This window comes from Thamnophis elegans, chromosome 13 (assembly GCF_009769535.1).
Source record: "Thamnophis elegans isolate rThaEle1 chromosome 13, rThaEle1.pri, whole genome shotgun sequence".
NCBI classification, from domain to species: domain Eukaryota; kingdom Metazoa; phylum Chordata; class Lepidosauria; order Squamata; family Colubridae; genus Thamnophis; species Thamnophis elegans.
Window position 1 is genome coordinate 47,704,581 of NC_045553.1, and position 21,922 is coordinate 47,726,502.

The 21,922-nt window shown below is 46.7% G+C and overlaps 1 protein-coding gene across 1 annotated transcript in view; it reads left to right on the forward strand.

Annotated features, from left to right (window-relative positions):
- Positions 1-9,623: 9,623 nt before the first annotated feature.
- Positions 9,624-21,922, forward strand: part of SIK2 (salt inducible kinase 2) — a 67,739-nt gene continuing 55,440 nt past the window's right edge. Inside the window, exon 1 of the mRNA XM_032228812.1 lies at positions 9,624-9,933. Coding sequence (XP_032084703.1) covers positions 9,706-9,933 — 228 coding nt within the window. The 5' untranslated portion in view covers positions 9,624-9,705. The remainder of the gene's footprint in view (positions 9,934-21,922) is intronic.

The following is a 21,922-nucleotide window of genomic DNA, read 5'->3' on the forward strand; positions in this document are numbered from 1 at the left end:
CTTAGAACCAGAAAGAAAACCTCAGCGGCCCATTTTAATGCTAGGTGTGGCTGTTGATGGGTCAAAGATTTTATAGATTTCTTGCCTGGCATAATTTGGCCATGGCAAAGGTTCTTAGAACCAGTGAGAAAACCACAATGGCCCATTTTAATGCTAGGTGTGGCTCTTGATAGGTCAAAGATTTTATAGATTTCTTGCCTGGCATAAATTGGCCATGGCAAAGGTTCTTAGAACCAGAGAGAAAACCTCAGCGGCCCATTTTAATGCTAGGTGTGGCTGTTGATGGGTCATTGGCCATGGCAAAGGTTCTTAAAACCAGAGAGAAAACCACAATGGCCCATTTTAATGCTAGGTGTGGCTGTTGATGGGTCAAAGATTTTATAGATTTCTTGCCTGGCATAAATTGGCCATGGCAAAGGTTCTTAGAACCAGAGAGAAAACCACAATGGCCCATTTTAATGCTAGGTGTGGCTGTTGATGGGTCAAAGATTTTATAGATTTCTTGCCTGGCATAAATTGGCCATGGCAAAGGTTCTTAGAACCAGAGAGAAAACCACAATGGCCATTTTAATGCTAGGTGTGGCTGTTGATGGGTCAAAGATTTTATAGATTTCTTGCCTGGCATAAATTGGCCATGGCAAAGGTTCTTAGAACCAGAGAGAAAACCACAATGGCCCATTTTAATGCTAGGTGTGGCTGTTGATGGGTCAAAGATTTTATAGATTTCTTGCCTGGCATAATTTGGCCATGGCAAAGGTTCTTAGAACCAGAAAGAAAACCTCAGCGGCCCATTTTAATGCTAGGTGTGGCTGTTGATGGGTCAAAGATTTTATAGATTTCTTGCCTGGCATAAATTGGCCATGGCAAAGGTTCTTAGAACCAGTGAGAAAACCACAATGGCCCATTTTAATGCTAGGTGTGGCTGTTGATGGGTCAAAGATTTTATAGATTTCTTGCCTGGCATAATTTGGCCATGGCAAAGGTTCTTAGAACCAGAAAGAAAACCTCAGCGGCCCATTTTAATGCTAGGTGTGGCTCTTGATAGGTCAAAGATTTTATAGATTTCTTGCCTGGCATAAATTGGCCATGGCAAAGGTTCTTAGAACCAGAGAGAAAACCTCAGCGGCCCATTTTAATGCTAGGTGTGGCTGTTGATGGGTCAAAGATTTTATAGATTTCTTGCCTGGCATAAATTGGCCATGGCAAAGGTTCTTAGAACCAGAGAGAAAACCACAATGGCCCATTTTAATGCTAGGTGTGGCTGTTGATGGGTCAAAGATTTTATAGATTTCTTGCCTGGCATAATTTGGCCATGGCAAAGGTTCTTAGAACCAGAGAGAAAACCACAATGGCCCATTTTAATGCTAGGTGTGGCTGTTGATGGGTCATTGGCCATGGCAAAGGTTCTTAGAACCAGAGAGAAAACCACAATGGCCCATTTTAATGCTAGGTGTGGCTGTTGATGGGTCAAAGATTTTATAGATTTCTTGCCTGGCATAAATTGGCCATGGCAAAGGTTCTTAGAACCAGAGAGAAAACTACAATGGCCCATTTTAATGCTAGGTGTGGCTGTTGATGGGTCAAAGATTTTATAGATTTCTTGCCTGGCATAAATTGGCCATGGCAAAGGTTCTTAGAACCAGAGAGAAAACCACAATGGCCATTTTAATGCTAGGTGCGGCTCTTGATAGGTCAAAGATTTTATAGATTTCTTGCCTGGCATAAATTGGCCATGGCAAAGGTTCTTAGAACCAGAGAGAAAACCACAATGGCCATTTTAATGCTAGGTGTGGCTGTTGATGGGTCAAAGATTTTATAGATTTCTTGCCTGGCATAAATTGGCCATGGCAAAGGTTCTTAGAACCAGAGAGAAAACCACAATGGCCATTTTAATGCTAGGTGTGGCTGTTGATGGGTCAAAGATTTTATAGATTTCTTGCCTGGCATAAATTGGCCATGGCAAAGGTTCTTAGAACCAGAGAGAAAACCACAATGGCCATTTTAATGCTAGGTGTGGCTGTTGATGGGTCAAAGATTTTATAGATTTCTTGCCTGGCATAAATTGGCCATGGCAAAGGTTCTTAGAACCAGAGAGAAAACCACAATGGCCATTTTAATGCTAGGTGTGGCTGTTGATGGGTCAAAGATTTTATAGATTTCTTGCCTGGCATAAATTGGCCATGGCAAAGGTTCTTAGAACCAGAAAGAAAACCTCAGCGGCCCATTTTAATGCTAGGTGTGGCTGTTGATGGGTCAAAGATTTTATAGATTTCTTGCCTGGCATAAATTGGCCATGGCAAAGGTTCTTAGAACCAGAGAGAAAACCACAACGGCCCATTTTAATGCTAGGTGTGGCTGTTGATGGGTCAAAGATTTTATAGATTTCTTGCCTGGCATAATTTGGCCATGGCAAAGGTTCTTAGAACCAGAAAGAAAACCTCAGCGGCCCATTTTAATGCTAGGTCTGGCTGTTGATAGGTAATAGATTTTATCGTGGCCCGACAAAACCATGAAGCCCTTATCTGCAGAGACATAAGCGCGTCACTAAAGCCGCGACGTCATCACCGCGCGTCATCACCGCCGCGACAACAGCGCGGCAACAGAAGGGCGCTTTAAAACGGTGCCGCGGCAGAAAGCCGATTTCAATTAAGATAAGCGTTAGGATTAGGATGTTTTAGAGTTAGGTTTAGGGTTAGGTTTAGGGTTAGGTTTAGAGTTAGGTTTAGGGTACTGAGTGCTTGGGAATGCGCGGATTTGCCCTCCGCGATTATGTTATCGCGGTAGGGTCGCGTTTTTCCTTAGCGCTTCGAACGGCGCGAATTAGTCTTCGCGCTTATGTCTCCGCGGATAAGGGCTTCGCGGATTTGTGGTGGAACCATTTTTTATGGATTACTTGCCTGGCGTAAATTGGCCATGGCGAAGGTTCTTAGAAGTAGAGAGAAAATGTCAATGGCCCATTTTAATGCTAGCTATGGCTGTTGACAGGTAATAAAGGTAGGGCCCCCTTCACGGATTACTGCCTTGTCGTGGCGAAGGGGCTTGTGTAGCTCAATTAATCTATGGACTAATGCCGTGATGGACCACCTAAAACGGACACCTCATAGCATTGAGCTCTGACAAAACGTAATCCACTGGAGAAGGAAATGGCAACCCTCTCTTTTATTTTTGCCATGAAAACCTAATTTAATGCCAAGTGTGGCTGTTGATAGGTAATAAAAATTATAGATTTCTAGCCCGGCTTAATTTGACCATGGCGATGGTTCTTAGAACCAGAAAGAAAACGTCAGCGGCCCATTTTAATGCTATTTTGGAAGCAAAAGATTATATAGGTTTCCGGCTTCGTAAACTGAGAGGAGGAAGAAGTGAAATTCTGCTGCCAGTTGTCTTGTTCTTGGAAAGACGTATCCTTTGCTGGGGACAGGAGAGGAAGAAACAAGAGAAGGAACAAGAGAGCATTCCCAAGCCCTGTTAGCCTTCGGCTGTGATGTTGCCTTCTATGCTCTGAGGTAATTTTTGTTGAGTCTATTACAGAGGTGGGTTCCTACCAGTTCGCACCTATTCGGCAGAACCAGTTCGTCAAATCCACCGAACCGCTTAGAAGAGGTTCCACCAGTGGACCCGGAAAGCAGGCCACACCTACAGAAGAGGTTCCAAGATTTTTTTGAAACCCACCACTGACACACACACACACAGACTCACACAGAGAGAGAAAGAGAAGGAAAGGAAGAAAGAAAGAAATAAAAAAAGAAAAAAGAAAGTAAAAGTGAGAGAGAGATGAAAGAAAAAAAGGAAAAAGGGACAGAGAGGCAAAAGGAAGGAAAGAGAGCGAGAGAGAGAGAGAGAGAGAGAGAAAGAAAGAAAGAAAGAAAGAAAGAAAGAAAACACATGGCTGGCAAACCACTCCCACCAGATCACATGGCTTGCAAGCCACACCCACAAAGGAGACCACACCCACAGAGTAGGTTCAAAAAAAATTTGAAACCCACCACTGGTCTATTACTGTTCAACATGTTAGGATATAGAAGATGGGGTTTATGGCCTTCAGTAACTGATCGTTCATTGTTCTTGGGTAGGTAAATATAGCACCTTCTTCTGAGGTAATACTAAGAACGATGGATTGTATATTCTTGAAAGCAAAACTCCAATGGCAGCTGAAGTAATGTTGTCGTCTTTTTAAATCTCAAAGTCATGTACCACACCTCCTTGAAAAGCCAGAAGACTCACTTTTCAACCTGCAATGTGGATGGGGAAAATGCAAGAGGAATGGAAAACAAGAATAAATATCATCCTTGTCCCTAATGCTACTTCACCAAGTTAATCAAAATGGATCTGTAGAAGATTCCTACAAATCGTAAGTCAGTTTCATTAGTACAACACACTATACATTGCCTAGTTTTATGGTCTGGCATAATTTTAGCCATGGGGGTGGTTTTTAGGACCAAGAACAAAATCCTGTTTTGATGCTAGGTGTAACTGTTTATTGATAATAGATTTTATAGTTTTCTTTCCTGGAATAATGTTGTCCTTGGGGATGGGTCTTAGAACCACAAAGAAGATCTCAGCTGCCCATTTTAATGCTAAGTGTGGCTGGTGTTTTAAGGGGCCGACTGAGCAAGCTCACCTTGCAGGCTTTGATTGGTGGCTATGTGGGGAAAGGCTGTTTGTGGCCAAGGGGTGTTGTGGCAGCCTTTGAGGCTGGTGGACGTTTTCTGGCATAGGTCCCTGCCTTCTCGTAATGCCAGCCCAGCCAACCAATGGGTGGGGTGCAATGCCAACAAACGCCCGCCATCCTTGAGCACCGCCAACTCCCTTGGCTGTGGATGCCATCCCTCCCCAGCTAGCCATTCAGCTACGCTTGCTCACTCGCTGAAGCAGCCCCTTAAAGGCACCTGGCTGGCAGGAAGTCTCCAAACTGTGCATAAAAGTGCGCACATTTGTGGCTCTGCCAGTCACCCTGCATGAATGTGTCAAATCCCTATTATGGTAGATGTTGGGTACTTTCAAACGGGCAAAGGGAGTGCATGTTTCCTGGGAAAGAGGGATATCTCAAAGCCCCCCCCCATCTCCCTCCCAAAATGATGTTTTCATTTTTTATAAATGTTCTTGGTTTTACTAGACAATTTAAGATTGCTTTTTATTGCTTCTCCTAACTGGTTTTGCAAGAAGAGTGCTATAGGAATAGAGGAAAAAATGAAATGGGTAAATGAAAATCCTGTTATATAGGTCAGTGTTTCTCAACCTTGGCGACTTTAAGTCCTGTGGACTTCAACTCCCAGAATCCCCCAGGAGTTGAAGTCCACAGGACTTAAAGTCGCCAAGGTTGAGAAACACTGATATAGGTGCCTAACAAGAACAAGCAACAGATGTTACAGTCATCTGTGGTAGCTCAAGAGCTGCCGAAGTTATTGCATAAATGGTACCACGGGTGACAGAAAACTGAATAAAGTCACGAGGAGTCAAAAGTGGGACCCATGGCTCTCATTTACCATATCTGCAAAAGAGGTCTTTGGTTAGGATCCATGGCGCATGATTTTAACGAGTTGTTTTGTCTTCTGCAGGAATGGTAGCATACTGCCAGCTTCTATAGCAGCAAGCAAGACATGGGGAAACCAAAAAATGATAGTCAAGACGTCCGGAGACATCTCAAGGCCACGGTCCTGCGAATGAAGCCCATATCCATCTACCAAATCACCACACGGACCTGTCACCAAAACATATTCTCTAAATATGAGTGTATAATAATGTGGAAATAATAAAGGTCATGGCTTGGGAAGGGGAATTTCAACCTAGGAATTTTTACACTCGAACTTGAGTTATGTCTTTGCATTACCCTGATCACTTGGCTTTTAGTAAAAGTAACCTTTTCACTTCGAATGGTACTGAGCAGTCTTTTTAACACCGTCGGAGCATAGCTGTTCTATAAACTGATGGATTTTATTGAAATATTTTTCAAGTATACCTCTAATAATTTGCTCCTCCATTTTTTAACTCCTCTTTAGTCAAAGAGTAGCTTTTTTTTGTAACTCACCTAAGAATTGCTGACCAATCGGGAATCATAAAAATCAGAACCTTTTAGTTCTAGTCACCCATAGCAAAAGCAGACCAAGCTACAAATGGCTAAAAATAATCTAGAACCACAACAATTTTCTGCCTTTATATTCATATATTTTTTAAAGATAGCAGGCTGTAGCTAAAGCTAGCCTCTTCCAGTTTAATGAAGATTAATAGTCCTTAAGGAAGGTTAAGGAATGAAAAGCACAACTGGGCAGTAGCCCAATTGAAAAATAAATTCCAGAATGGCTACTTCTTCAAGCATGAACTGATTACAGCTCTACCCCTCAGCTTTCGGCACACAAGCTTCTTCAAAAGAGCTCTCCTGTGTAAGGGAAAGTCCCAGAATGATCCCAAAGATCCTGAAACTACTTGCAAACCTTTTGCTGTAGCGGAGGGTCTTGTGGGAGGATTCTGGGACTTTCCCTAACCCAGGAGAGTCTCATAAACTAAAGGAATGCCGGTTCTACTCTGCTAAACAACTAATTTACTAAGACTATTACTATTATTCTTTTCATCCTTCCTAATATACCTACCTCTTCCTACTTATGGCTATAATGATGCTTCTTGTACTTTACAATTTATATTGTTTTGCTTCCTGGTATGGTTTGATTGCTTATTAGTAACCTATGAGTATAACTAAGTCTTATATCTTATGACTCTTGATGAATGTATTGTATTTTATTTTTCTTTATGTATTCTGAGAGCATCTGCACCAAATCACACTTGGCCAATAAAGAATTCAATTAATTCTATTTAATTCTAATTCTATTGTATATTCTATTCTATTATATATTCTATTCTATTGTATATTCTACTCTATTTCTATTCTATTCTTATTCTATTCTTTCTATTTCTATTCTAAATGAAGCTGAAGCTCAGATATTTATGGCCACCAGATGAGAAGAGAGGACTCCTTGGATGTTGGGAAAGTTGAAAGGCCAAAGAATGGGACTTCAGAGTATGAGATGGTTAGATAGTGTCATCAACGCAACGGACGTGAATTTGGGAAAATTCTGGAAGACAGGGAGGCTAATGTGCTGTGGTCCACAGGGTTGCAAAGAGTCGGGCACGATTTAGCAATTGAAGAACCGTAACTAAACCACTGTAACCCTTCCCCTGAACTCCACAACTCACTCCTATCCTAAAATTACACACTATGAATATTCATTTGTAATCCCATTGAAGTTACAGTTGCGTCTATGCAAGATGCAAATTCAATTTATTCTATCCCAAAGTGTCTTTTCTTTGAAGACGGTTCTCACATGAGAAGCGAAAGGTGTTCAAAAGAAAACCAGAATATCCAGTTGCTGCTTTGAAAAAGTCCGGAGAGGAGAATCCACCCAATGGAACAGAAGTTGCCTTCGGAAGTTGTGGGAGCTTCACCCCTGGAGGCTTTCAAGAAGAGACTGGGCTGCCCTCTTTTGTCAGAAATGGTGTAGGGTCTCCTGCTTGGGTGACGGGTTGGACTAAGTGACCTACAAGATCCCTTCCAGATCTGTTAATCTGTTATTCAGTTGCCTTTTGCAAAAAGCCCCTTTTGGACAACTACGACCTGGATGACTGAGAATCTCTAGATTCATCCATTCATTCTACCGTCTTCAGCAAGGTGGATTTGCAGATTCACCTTGAAAACATTCCCACATGGAGATAAATCAGGCAAGTCAATTCCTAATTTCAAGACTTTTGTGCACGATCTTTGCTTGCATTAAGTTCCTATTGACAGGCTCTTTAGATCCCAAGAGATCCATTTGGACCAGAATTTAACAATTAATTAAACGAATGATTGTGAAGTCAAGGACTCCCTGTAATTACAATCCAATTAGCAGATCTTGCAGTGTGAATGTCTGATTTTGAGGAGGGGTCAGATTTGTGTGTGTGTGTCATCCCATGTGGTCTTAGCACAGCCCCTTTGCTTTTGACTCAAATTATCCTAGCTAAGAACAAACCCTGCTTTGAGGCCAAACCAACATCATCAGCTTCTCCCAGGCTACAGCGGGTTGCATAAGCCAACTGAGCCGCATGCAAGGGAGGGGGCGTGCCCGGGCATGTGGGAATGCATGTCCAGAGGACGCGTGTCGTCGATCCAAACCAAACAAAAAGAAGAAGGCAACTCAAGGACCAAACTCAAAGGCAGAAGCTGCAGCCTGTCCACGAGACATTCTCAGGGTCGAAGGCTTTCCCAGACCACCCCCTACTCATCGGGACCCCACTGTGAGGGGAAGGGGGAAGAAGGAAGGGAAGAAAGAAAGATGGGAGGAAAGAAAGAAGGAAGGAAAGAAAAAAGGAAGGAAAGGAGGAAAGAGGAAAAAGAAAAGGAAAGAAAAAAGGAAAGGAAGGAAGGAAGGAAAGAAGGAAGGAAAAAGATGGGAGGAAAGGGAAGGAAAGGAAGGAAAGAAGGAAAGAAAGGAGGAAAAAGAAAAGGAAAGAAAAAAGGAAAGGAAGGAAGGAAAGAAGGAAGGAAAAAGATGGGAGGAAAGGGAAGGAAAGAGAGAAGGAAAGGAAGGAAAGAAGGAAAGAAAGGAGGAAAAAGAAAAGGAAAGAAAAAAGGAAAGGAAGGAAGGAAAGAAGGAAGGAAAGAAGGAAGGAAAAAGATGGGAGGAAAGGGAAGGAAAGAGAGAAGGAAAGGAAGGAAAGAAGGAAAGAAAGGAGGAAAAAGAAAAGGAAAGAAAAAAGGAAAGGAAGGAAGGAAAGAAGGAAGGAAAAAGATGGGAGGAAAGGGAAAGGAAAGAGAAAGAAGGAAAGGAAGGAAAGAAGGAAAGAAAGGAGGAAAAAGAAAAGGAAAGAAAAAAGGAAAGGAAGGAAAGAAGGAAGGAAGGAAAAAGATGGAAGGAAAGGAAGGAAAGAAGGAAAGAAAGGAGGAAAAAGAAAAGGAAAGAAAAAAGGAAAGAAGAAAGGAAAAAGATGGGAGGAAAGGGAAGGAAAGAGAAAGAAGGAAAAGAAGGAAAGAAAGGAGGAAAAAGAAAAGGAAAGAAAAAAGGAAAGGAAGGAAAGAAGGAAGGAAAAAGATGGGAGGAAAAGATGGGAGGAAAGGGAAGGAAAGAGAAAGAAGGAAAGGAAGGAAAGAAAGGAGGAAAAAGAAAAGGAAAGAAAAAAGGAAAGGAAGGAAGGAAAGAAGAAAGGAAGGAAAAAGATGGGAGGAAAGGGAAGGAAAGAGAAAGAAGGAAAGAAAAAAAGTTGGGAGGAAAGAGAAGGAGAGAGAGAAGGAGGGAGGGGGAGAGAGAGAGAGAGAGAGAAAGAAGGAAAGGAAGAAAAGTTGGGAGGAAAGGGAAGGAAAGAGAAAGAAAGGAAAGAAAGAAAGGAAAGCGCTTCCCCTCATGACCAGAGCCCCGACTGAGGACTGGCTCGCGCGGGGCATGATGGGAATCTCTCCCGCTGGGTGTTTTTCTCCCCCCCCCCTCTCTTTTATTTGGCGGGAGCGGCCCCGCCCCTTCGAGCCGAGCGTCCGGATTGGCGGCGGGCGGCGGTTGCCGGGGCGACGCGCTCCGCCCGTGGTGACGCGCAAGGGGCGGGGCGCGGCGTCCGGGAGGGAGGGAGCGCGCGTGCGCGTCCCCGTGTCCCCCCCCCCCCCTCGGGCTCCCTCAGCGGCTCTCCGTCCTTGGCGGCGGCGGCGGCGGTGGCGGCGGGTGAGGCGCGGGAGCCGACCCGGGCAGCATGGTGATGGCCGAGCCCCGCCGGCTTCCTCCGGCCGCCGCCGCGCTGCTCCTGCAGCCTCCGCCGCCGCCGCCGCCGTCCTCCTCCTCCTCCTCGCCGGCTCAGCCTCAGCCGCCCCGCGGCGCTTCGGTGCCGGTGCGCGTCGGCTTCTACGAGATCGAGGGCACGCTGGGCAAGGGCAACTTCGCCGTGGTCAAGCTGGGCCGGCACCGCATCACGCGCAGCGAGGTCAGAGAGGGGCACGCGGCGGTGGGGGGGGGAGGGGGCAGGGGAAGGTCGTGGGAACGGAGCACCGGAGACACGTGTCTGCTGGGGGGGGGGGGAGGGGGCGCGCGTCCCCGAAAGGGGCAGAACGTGAGAAGCGGGGAATTGGGGGGGGGGGGAATTCCCTCTGCGTAAGGAAGGGGGGAGACCCTGCTCTTCAATCTGCCCCACATTTGGGACCCTAAATTGGGGGGGCTGGGGGGAAGCAGAGAATCCATAAGGGGATCCCCATAGCTTTGGGGTGGGGGTGTCTTCTTCTTCAATCTGCCTCCCCCCCCCCAGACCCTGCCCTACATTTGGGACCCTAAATTGGGGGTGCTTTGGGGAGAAACGATTCAAAAAGGGGACCCCCCATGGGTTTGGGGGGGGAGATCCCGCTCTTAAATCTGCTTCTCCCTAATTTAGGGTCCCGCTGCCCAAACCCTGCCCCACATTTGGGACCCTAAATTGAGGGGATGGGAGGAAGCACGGATTCAGGAAGAGAATCCCTCTTGGCTTGGTGGGGGGGGGGGGAGAAATCCTGCTCTGCTTCCCCCAATCCTGCCCCATGGTTTGGGACCCTAAATTGGGGGGGGTGTCTTTGAAGGAAGCAGGGATTCAGTAAAGGAACCCCCATAGCTTTGGGAGGTGATCCTGTTTTTCAATCTTCCTCCCCCAGACTGCCCCACATTTCGGACCCTAAATTGGGGGGGGCTGGGGGGAAGCAGGGAGTCGGGCAGGGCACCCCCATGGCTTTGGGGGTGGGGTGTGCTCCCTCCCCTGCTATGCTGTGACACACACCCCTCCAAGTTGGGACTGCAGTGATGCTGCAGACAGCCTGGCCGTGCTGCCCACCTGGGGCAGGGGCAGGTGGAAGAGTAGAGGAAACACCAACACCCCAAGAATATGGGGGGGGAGGGAGGTCTTGGGGTCTGGGTGCGAGAGAAAAGAAGAAGGGGGCGTCTGTGCGGATTCTCGATCATCCAGGTTATCCCGAAGGTCAAAAGCCAAGGAAATCCAGTTGCCTTTTTTTGGGGGGGGGGGACAGGTTTGGGACAGCCAGGGGGTGTGGTCTCTGAAAGGGGGGGACTCCCCCCCCATGCAGATTGCTTGGTGCAGAGGTGCCCCCCAACCAAAGGTGTTGTGGAGCCCGGCTGGCTTTGGAAGAAGAATGCTGAGTGTTGCCGTTGGTCTCCTCGGGCCGGTGACCGACGTGGCTTCAGATCTTTTCAGAGATCTCTGTGGATGCAATGATAAGATCATCTGGGGAAAATTCCCCCTCCTGGGCAGTAGATTCAAAGGCACCCATCCGAGAGTAGACAGGAGAGAGGACTAGTGGTGGATTCAAACGTTCCAGCATTCTTTCCTATCTCCACGGAGCCCCATCACGACTCTCCAGGAGACCTGAGAAACTTCATTTATTCTTTTTCTTTCTTTCTTGTTTATGTTCGGTTGTCGGTTTCTTGGCTGGGTTGTTGTGAGCCACGCGGGATTTTTGAGACTCGGGGAGCGTACACCTTCGATGTATTATCATGGCTTGTCAGCCAGATGTTCAGGCTGGGTTTGGCGTTTTTATCCACCTTTCGAGTCCTTCCCAAGGAGCTGAGATAGGCAAATGTGGTTTAATGAGAATGTAAGCTGATCCAAATTGCCTTTTGCAATTGACGGGTAGAGATTTTGGTCAATGCCGAAGATTCTCAAAAGGGTTGCTCCGTTTGTTTCGGGGGTTGCAGCCAAGGCACCTGTCTCTCTCGGTGCTGCCTTTGCTTTCTTACTCTGGCTACGACTACTTTAAAAATGGTTGTTTGTGGCTTTTCGATGCTTGGTGTGAAACCTGAAATGTCATTTGAATCTCTGGGTGCTGCATTTGTAAGCTGCTTTGGAAACCTACTTACGATTATTGTTTTTTGAATGGTGGCCTCTGTGTTTCTTGCTTAAAAGATAAATAATGAAATAGATTCTGAGAAATTGTAGTAGCTGCTCCAAAGGGAAACATGGAGGGCTACCAAAGAAGATGTGAGGGCCATGTTGATAAGTGGCTCCTTTGGAAAAGGGTGGGTTGCACCTCAAGAGAGGGTGGTCTTCACCAAATTGGAGGTCCCCTGCCCTCTTTCCCCCACTGTTCTGACTGAGGCTTCCCGAGAGCATGAAGCAACTCCTTGTCCCGAGAAAAACCCTTTTTATGAATTGACTGTGAATTCTGCTCATTCACACCCAACAAAATCTTTCAAGTGGGGGATTTACAGTCACAGACCTTATCTGGCTTGGAGAGCTGCCAGGCCGAGATCTGCAAAACTTGGCAAGGAGCCTTGGAGAGTCACAAACCAATGAAGTGAACTAATTGCCTCCTGCAAATTCCACTCCCCTTTCGCTCCTCTTTTATTTCCTCTGGGAGGGGCCATTCACCATCCACCTGTGGCCTTACTCCCAAGTCGACCCCTGTTCTTTAGCTCTTCCCTTCGTCTGGCAACTCTGCGCATGCGCACACTGGGAACAGGCTCCAGCTGTCCTTCTGCCTCATTGATGTCTGACTCCAAAGGCAGCTGATAACTGGCATACGGCTCTGGCCCCCTCTCTGCCTCCGACACAGAGCCCTCATCAGAGCCTTCCCCAGACTCCAGGACTGGCCCATCTTCCTCCCCAACCTCCTCACTGCCCGAATCTGCTGCCAGCTCCACTGACCGCTGGCGGGCCACAACACCCCCTTCCAAATAATTAGGATGCTCACACAGGGTATAGATGAGTGGGAATAATGCTCTCTCGTGGCAGCTTACTATATTTCTGAGACTTTGTGCATGAAGATGACCAAAAGGAAAGTCTTCGGGAAGACATCCTTCAAAGATCAAGGGGCTTCCTGTTTGCTCTGATTCCTTATTCAGGAAAAAAATTCCATAGACAGGAAAATAGCTTCCTTCAATGTGTAGATACTTCATCCAGGGATGGTTTCTAGTGAAACTTGCTGTGCCAGGTCCTTCAGAAGTGGAGGACCATATCTAGGAAACAAGTCTTATCAGAAGGGAAAGGAAGATCCAGAGATATTGAGCGGCCTCAAAAGAAGGTCATCCGAGATGTCCTTCAGAAGATTATCCATTGAAGTTGCTTTCTGAAATTCAAAGCGTTTTCTCCAAAAAAGGACAGAAGTAAGGAATCTTGAAGGGAATCAGACATGGTATCCTGATTGGGGGGGGGGGGCATTTTAGGAATATTGTGAGAACCAAGTCACGGGTCGAGATGGATGATAAAGCATCTTGAAGACAGGTTGATGGTTCTGAAAAGGGGCTTCCTTCCTTAGCCGAAGGATTGATGATCTTGAGATGAACCTGCTTGAAGGAAAAAGGGGACTTAAGAGGCCATGAGCTGCTAGCAGGACCAGCCTCCCAGGTAGAACGGTGAGGAATTATTTCCTTGCTCTTCAAAGAGATTTGGAATTAGGATTAAATAAAATCTATGATCTTTTTTGGAAGGAAATTCGAGAAATCCATTGGAGAATGAGATAACTTTGGAAGGGGAGAGGTAGAAAAATGCTGTAAATTTCCAAGGATTCAGTCAGAATATTAGCTGGAAGGGACCTTCGAGGTCTTCTAGTCCACCCAAGCAGGAGACCCGATACCATTTGAGACATGTGCCTGTCCAGTCTCTTCTTAAAAACCTCCAGTGATGGAGCGCCCACAATTTCTGGTGGCAAGCTGTTCCCACTGGGTTCATTAGGAAGTTTCTCCGTAATTCCAGGTTGATTCTCTCTCTCGATTAGTTTCCATCCATCGTTTCTTCTCTTGCCTTCTGGCTCTTTGAAAAAATAAATGAAGAAATAAATCTCATAACAAAAAATAACTCGAAAATACATCTCGATCCAGGCAAGAGGACGTGGCCCTCTTAAACAACGACTTGAGCTTCGGAGGTGCGAGCGGTATAACCAACCACAACGATGCCAGTTTCTAAGTGCCAATCCGAAGCGTGGTCCCATTTTCCCAGCAGTTTCTGATTTCTGCCGACTCTTAGATGGCACAAATCCACCTTTCCACTGCTAGGCCTTTGTTCTTGCAGCCTTCCCCCCCACCCCCCACCCCCCAGTAGCTGAGAATACAATGGGGTGCATAATGTTTGTTCTCTCTCTTTTTGCCATCCCAGCATCAAAAAAAGAGGGCGGCTAGTCTAGGCCTGTCTTAATCTTGCAGCCCGTCCGTCTTTCTTTCGCTGGTAACGCCGTTCGCCGGTTTGGAAAGGAAGATGAAGGAACAACACCCCCCAATTCCTTTGCTTTGCCCACTTTTAAAGCGCAGAGCCCGATGGGCAGCTTTTGGCAAACTTTCGATTCCTTTCAGTGCTTAAGCAGGGAAAGTCTCCGGAGGCCTAGCCCCGGCGCCTGACCCGGAGGGACGTATTTGGAGTGCGGCTGTCGTACACAGCATGGATGGGTTGCCTCAGCCAGGCTTTTAACGGCTTGGACAAGCGTGGCAACAGCTGTGGAAGCAGCCTTGTACTTCCACTTGTTAACTACCGTGGAAAAGAACTCACACCTTGATCGTGTTAATGGTGTGGTTGCAATAGCAATAACAGTTATAGCAGTAGACTTATATACCGCTTCATAGGGCTTTCAGCCCTCTCTAAGCGGTTTACAAAGAGTCAGCATATTGCCCCCAACAATCTGGGTCCTCATTTTACCCACCTTGGAAGGATGGAAGGCTGAGTCAACCCTGAGCTGGTGAGATTTGAACCGCTGAACTGCTGATCTAGCAGTAGCCTGCAGTGCTGCATTTAACCACTGCGCCAACTTGGCTCTTCATAGGGCTTTCGGCCCTCTCTAAGCGGTTTACAGAGACAGCATATCACCCCCACAGTCTGGGTCCTCATTTCACCTTGGAAGGATGGAAGGCTGAGTCAACCTTGAGCCGGTGAGATTTGAAGCGCCGAACTGCAGAATGCAGAATGCAAACCCCTGTCTCTGAAACCCGGCATCGGTAGAGTAATTTGGTCTGTCCTGCTGTGTAGTCTGTGTACAAGGAGTCCTCGACTTACGACAGTTCATTGAGTGACCGTTAACAACGGCGCTGGGGGGAAAAAGTGATGTCTGACCATTTTACACACTTAACGACCATTAAAGCAATCCCCGGGGCCACGTGATCAGAGTTCACGCGCTTGGCAATTGATTCGTATTTATGTCAGCGTCCTGGGGGGATGTGATCCCCTTTTGCGACCTTCTGACAAGCAAGGGGAAGCCAGATTCACTTAACAACCAGGTTTGCTAACTTAACTGCTGCAATGATTCAGTTAACAATGGTGGCAAGAGAGATGGGGCAAAACTCACTTTAACAAATCTCAAATGGGCTCGGTTGTCATAAGTTGAGGACTACCTATGATTTGCTGGATCAATAGGTGGCTGTGAGGCAGTGGGCCCAGTGTCGCCCACATGCCGTACCTGCCTGCGATGCCTCCCCGATGCTCCAGCTGCTCGGCAGAGCGTTGTGCAGGCCCTGTATGCGCCATGTGCATGCGCAGAAATGCCGAAGGTTTTAAAGGACAGGTAAGGAGCTCGGGCAGGTAGGTGGGCCCTCCGGAGCATCGTATCAGAACGGTACCCGGTGCTGAGGGCAGGTTCCGGTACGCCCGTACCGAGACGTACCGCCTGCAACCCACCACAGCTGTGAGTTAAACACTGAAAGAACAATTGAAGGATTCGTCTTAAATTGAGACATCCAGTGGGTTTTTAAAAGTTCTTGGTGGAGACCAATGAATACGTCAAACAAAGATGGAGTAGATTTCTGGTTAATTTATTGAAAGTGATGGTATGCATGTTTAATAAATAACTACACTGGAAAATCCAACAGCGTCACCACATTCAGAGAACGCTATAGATAACTTTTTCTCCATTCATTCAGAAAATCACGCCAAGAAAGCTGATTGGCGTTGAGTTGGGCCTGACTTTGGAGGAGAGATCCATTTTATTGCGGCCAAAAAGAACAGTTCGCTGGCATTTGCACTCCGTTTAATGGGGGCTGATGTAGCCTTTTAGAAGCGCTGGCATTTAAATAGCCATTTGTGGCCATGGTGCCTTTAGCCAAGGCATAAAGGCTAATGAACAAATTGGTTTACAGCCTGTTGCTACATTGCAAGTCCCTAAATCCTGAATCCCATTAGAGCTGAATATTTTGGAAGAGGGGACCGGGCAGAGAAAGTTTTCCAACTGGTTCTGTAGTCCTAAGGAAAATCCATCTCGGTTGACTCTCTGCCCATCACGATGTTCCTTATCGTGATGCTCCTTCCGTGATGCTCCTTCTAGGATCATTGGTTCTTTAGACATAAGAATTCATAAATAGGGATTTTTATTTCCTTTCTTTCTATTCCTATGCTTCGTTTCAAGTGTTGAATTCCCCCTCGAGTAGAGTTTGAGCATTAAATTGCACCCCGCTTTTAATTGCTCTGCCCAGAACGGAGATTGCGTGTGTTCAAAGCTATGCGCCGCCTCATTTAGCATCGTCTTTATATACAAGAAGAACGCTTCTATGACATCATCTTAAATATTAGGTTGGGACGAGGTTTACAGAAATGAATTTTCATAAATGTTCTGGCCCACACTTCACCTTTGCAGTCAAGAAACAATATTCAGAGCTTTCCGCTTTGGGGTTTTGGAAAGTTGCTTGACCTTAACCTTAAGGTAAAGGTTCCCCTCGCACATATGTGCTAATTGTTCCTGACTTTAGGGGGCGGTGCTCATCTCCATTTCAAAGCCGAAGAGCCAGCGCTGTCCATAGACATCTCCGTGGTCATGTGGCCGGCATGACTAAATGCCGAAGGTGCACGGGACGCTGTTCCCTTCCCACCAAAGGTGGCTCCTATTTTTCTACTTGCATTTTTTACGTGCTTACGAACTGCTAGGTTGGCAGAAGCTGGGACAAGTCACGGGAGCTCACTAGGGATTCGAACCGCCGAACTGCCAACCTTTCTGATCGACAAGCTCAGCATCTTAGCCACTGAGTTACCATGTCCGTGGCCTTAACTATAGCTGTGTTTAAAAATCCAGTTTTAATTCTAGAATGCACCCAGGCCTCCTTGTTTCAACCCTGAGCTACGAATATTCCCCTTTATTAATACAGATCTTCCCATTGGCGGCTCCCATCAACTCAGTGTGGCCAAGGGTGCCATAGGCCTTTGACCAGATGCTAACGGTGCAGTTAATTTGTGCTGTTTTGTTACGAAACCTTAAAAAAAATTCCTTACAGACTAAAATCTTACACTCTCAAAACTCATCTTCTGAATAGGCATCAAACAGTTTTATTTGCTGCCTATAATTACAAGCAAAACTCCTTAGAGCAGTGTTTCTCAACCTTGGCGACTTTAAGTCCTGTGGACTTCAACTCCCAGAATCCCCCAGCCAGCACAGCTGGCTGGGGGATTCTGGGAGTTGAAATTCACAGGACTTAAAGTCGCCAAGGTTGAGAAACACTGCCTTAGGATGGGGATGGTCTAGTGACCAAGTTTCTTGGCCAGCCATTAAAAGACATACCTAGTCTTGGTTTCGCGCCATGTGTGAGCTCAGCCATGGTTACTGAACCATGATTTATGGCTTAGCACAACGTCTGAAGACCTGGCATATTCCGTCCGCCGGGTCTTAATCCAAATCCGTGAATCCATTCCAGATCAGTTTAGAGTTAGATTTGATCTACCGAAATCAATGACCAAGTGCCATTAAAAAAACCCCATTGAAATGGGGTTTTAATGATGTTTACCTCAAATCCTGTCGTTTTTAACCGAAACCCAAGCTCCAAACTTGACATCTTTGTCTCTTCAGAAACAAGGAAGCGGCGATCGTGGTCACCTCATGGCAACTGCTCTGTTGCAATATTTGGGGGGGGGGGTTATTTTAGCCCATGCCCTCAAAAGCCCGATTGGGCTTATTATCCAGGGAAGGCTTATTTTCAGGGAAACAGAGTAGAAATGATCTAACGGACAAAGTTCAGGACAGGGACTAATATGGTGGGATAAAATAATCCATGCAGTGAAATTTGATGCCACCGTGATTGTCAAGGCCCACTAACGTCTCAGGTGTAAAAGCTGGGTACCGCCACCCAGGTATAAAGAGATTCATCGTTATTTCGCTGTTTTATCAAGCTGAGCTTTTTCTGTTAGAACTTTCTAACAGAAACCTGCAATATATTGGAGCCCCGGGCGATCTTGATTGCATGCTTTAAAGAAAATATAGAATTATCTCTGGGTGGCCAGGTCTCCTGCAAGGACTTGAGCAGTGAGGTGAAGGGCCTCCTTTGCGGTAGAACAGCTGAAGAGGAGATTTGGTTGCAATCAGAAGGCTTAGGCGTTAAGATAGCACAGAGTTCCTTTTCCGAGTTGAGATGCTGAAGACGTTCGTGGCAAAGACCACACTGGCTTTGGTGTGAAGCATCTGACTTACCGTGAAGTGAAGTTCTTGGAACTGGATAGCTCACAGACCTTCAGGAGAAATGTCTTTCTTCATTGTTTGGAAACATTATTTTGCTTGTGAGTGTATGTGTGTGTGGATAGATTATAGATAGATAGGTAGGTAGGTAGGTAGGTAGATAGATAGAGTAGATAGATAGATGATAGATTAGATAGATAGATGATAGATAGATAGATAGATAGATAGATAGATAGATAGATAGATAGATAGATGATAGAAACCACATTCTAGCACAGGGATGGCTAAACTCTCTGTCGTTGCGTGCCGAAAGCACAGGCAAGCGCCCGCACCCATAATGCAATGCGTGCACCACGCCCTCTACGCACGTGCTCACAACTCCCCCCTCCCAGTGCCCTGTTTTGGGCGTAGTAAGCCTCCCTGCAGCTTCCTAGGAGCAAAAATGGACGGGGGGGGCACCACACATGCACCCCCAAAAATGGGCTGCATGTGAGTGTACTGCACTCCCCTGCACTCCCCACGCATGTGTGTGCATCTGCATGCACAGCGCCCCCGTGCATGTGCGGCAAAGACCCGAAAATCAACTGGCCGGCAGGAGGCGCACGCGCATGCACAGTAGAGCGGAGCTGGGGCAATGGCTTACACACACACCCGAGAGGGCTCTGCGTGCCACCTGTGCCACGCCTGCCGTAAGTTTGCCATCCCAGTTCTAGCAGAACCTGGAGTAGGCAACAAACATCCTGTGATCGGGACCAAAGAGCATCTTTGACTCCTTAAGGCCGGGTCTCCCAGCCTTGGCGACTTTTGGTTGACCGACCCACTTTGGATCCTGCGATCTGATTCTACGACACGCATTATTCTCTTTTATTTGGAAATAATTCGATAGTGCAGGGAGAATAACTGTCCTGCTGCCAAAATACAAGCCGGGTCCATCTGTTTTGTGTCTCTTCACAAATGTCCCTGTATCTTTGTGGATTTGTTTTGTTTGAATGGTGCAAGCTGCTTCCTGGCCCTTCTCCCCCTCCCTTCTCTCTTTCTCTTGATACATGCAAGGTTTTCAGGGATGAATAAGAGTTTCTAAACTTCATCTCTCTCTCTCTCTCTCTCTCTCTCTCTCTCTCTCTCTCTCTCTCTCTCTCTCTCTCTCTCTCTCTCTTTTGCATGTGTGTGTGAGAGAGTGAAAACCACTCATAGCAATAGCAGTTAGACTTATATACCTCTTCATAGGGCTTTCAGCCCTCTCTAAGCGGTTCACAGAATCAGCATATCGCCCCCACAGTCTGGGTCCTCATTTCACCCACCTCGGAAGGATGGAAGGCTGAGTCAACCTTGAGCCGGTGAGATTAGAACCGCTGAACTGCAGATAACAGTCAGCTGAAGTGGCCTGTAGTACTGCACCCTAACCACTGCGCCACCTCGGCTCTCATGCCGCGATCATGAAACTTCCAGAACCGTAAAGCTTACAACTTGAAATGGGGCATGTATGTTCCTCTTCTTCTAAGGTGCGCTCTTAGAAAGGATTTTTCGAAACGACCAGAGCATTAGCATTTCTTATTATTAACATGCTCTGATGCTAAGGAGTTCTACTCCCCCTCCCCACCCGAAAAGATATCTGTTCCAACTGCCACTCGGGTGTGACCAGCGCATGACTCATCCGGCCTGTGGGATGGGAGTTTGGAGAGGATCAAAGGGCCGTCCTAAGGAAGAGAAGGGAGAGGAGGAGAGGAGAGGCTTCTGTAGGGCAAGCCTGAGGGAGAGAAACTCCCCCGCCCCACCTGAAAAGAACTCTGTTCCAACTACCACTTGGGTGTGGGCGTGGCCAGTTCATGACTCATCCAGCCTGTGGGTTGGGAGTTTAGACATTCTACTCGCCCTCCCCACCTGAAAAATGCTCTGATGCTAAGGAGTTAGCCTGAGGGAGAGAAGGGGATAAGATAGGAGAGGCCTCTGTGGGGCAAGCCTAAGGGAGAGAATTGGAGGGGAGAGGATCAATGGGGCCAGCCTGAGGGAGAGAAGGGGATAGGAGAGGCCGATCATAACTACTCCTTAATTTCCAAGCTGTAAGTGTCAATTTATCGAGCACGGATATTCAGCTAGTTTCTAATAAAAGCTGTTTCTGCTGATTATTCTTTCTGTCTCCGTTGGAAGCCCTGCTCATCTTAATTATACGTGGTGACATTTTCATAAGCTGGTTATCTGTTGGGTAAACAAGAGAAGTGTGGGTTGGGTGCTTCTCCCGGGGAGATTGACTTTCAGTTTCCAGGCCTGTGTTCGTGACACAATGCTTTGCAGCCCTCGATCGCTAGGTTCCAGCGCTGTTCGAGATAGAAGTGCTTTCCCCGATAAGGCCAAAAAAGAAGAAGAAGAAGAAAAGATGGAATTTCCTATTGCATCAAACCACCGCTGGGTTTCCGCAGATGGTTACAGTGGAATTTTGCTGCCCAGGATGGTTGCTGATGACAGGGGCTTGGAAAATAATCCCTCCTAAATAGACCTGTTCTTAGAAAAAACTTGACTGGGGATATTTCGAATATTTTGGGACAGATGAAAAGTACAGATTAGCCCTCAACTTAGAACAGTTCTTTTAGTAACCGTTCCAAGTTACGACGTCCCTGAAAAAAGCGACTTACGACCGTTTTCCATGGTTACCTATGCATCCTCCCCACGAACATGTGAACGAAATTCAGACGCTTGGAGACTGGTTCGTAGTTACGACCGCTGCAGCGTCCTAGGGGGTCACCTGATCCTCTTTTGCGACCTGCTGACCAGCAAACTCCACCGTGGGGGGGAGCCAGATTCACTTAACAACCGAGTTACTAACTTAACAACGGCAGTGATCCCCTTAACAACTGTGCCTAGAAAGGTTGTAAAAATGGTCGCAACTCGCTTAACAAATTCTCCCTTAGCCACAGAAATGTCGGGCTCAATTGTGGGCGTAACTCGAGGACTATCTGTACCTTACAGTCCCTTTTTTGTGCCCCCTGCATGCCAACCAGATTTGCCTAAAATCAATGCATAGAAGAAGGAGATGATGGGGCTCAATCCATGTTTCTGAAAACTTCACAATGGGTGGACTTCAACTCCCAGAATTCACCCTGGGGAATTCTGGGAGTTGAAGTCCACTCATCTTAAAACTATCCAGGTTGAGAAACGCTGCTGTAAACGTCTTATTTACATTTATTCACATTTTAAAAGAAGTTTTAAGAAGCATTTTTAACTCTTCCCATTGGGCCAGAGGTAGGATTCAGCAGGTTTTGACCAGTTCTGGAGAACCAGTAGCGGAAATTTTGAGTAGTTCGGAGAGCCGGAATACCATCTCTGGCCCCGGCCCCATCTATTCTCTGCCTCCCGAATCCCAGCTGATCGGGAGGGAATGGGGTTTTTGCAGTATCCTTCCCCTGCCACGCCCACCAAACCACACCCACCAAGCCACGTCCACAGAACCGGTAGTAAAAAAAATTTGAATCCCACCACTGAGTTGGGATGCTATTGGAAGCCCACCAACCGGCAGGATGAGGATAATTGTCTTCTCAATCTTGAGGTGTTCGGGAAATGCGCTTATAGTTTTTACACTGTCTTTGCGAG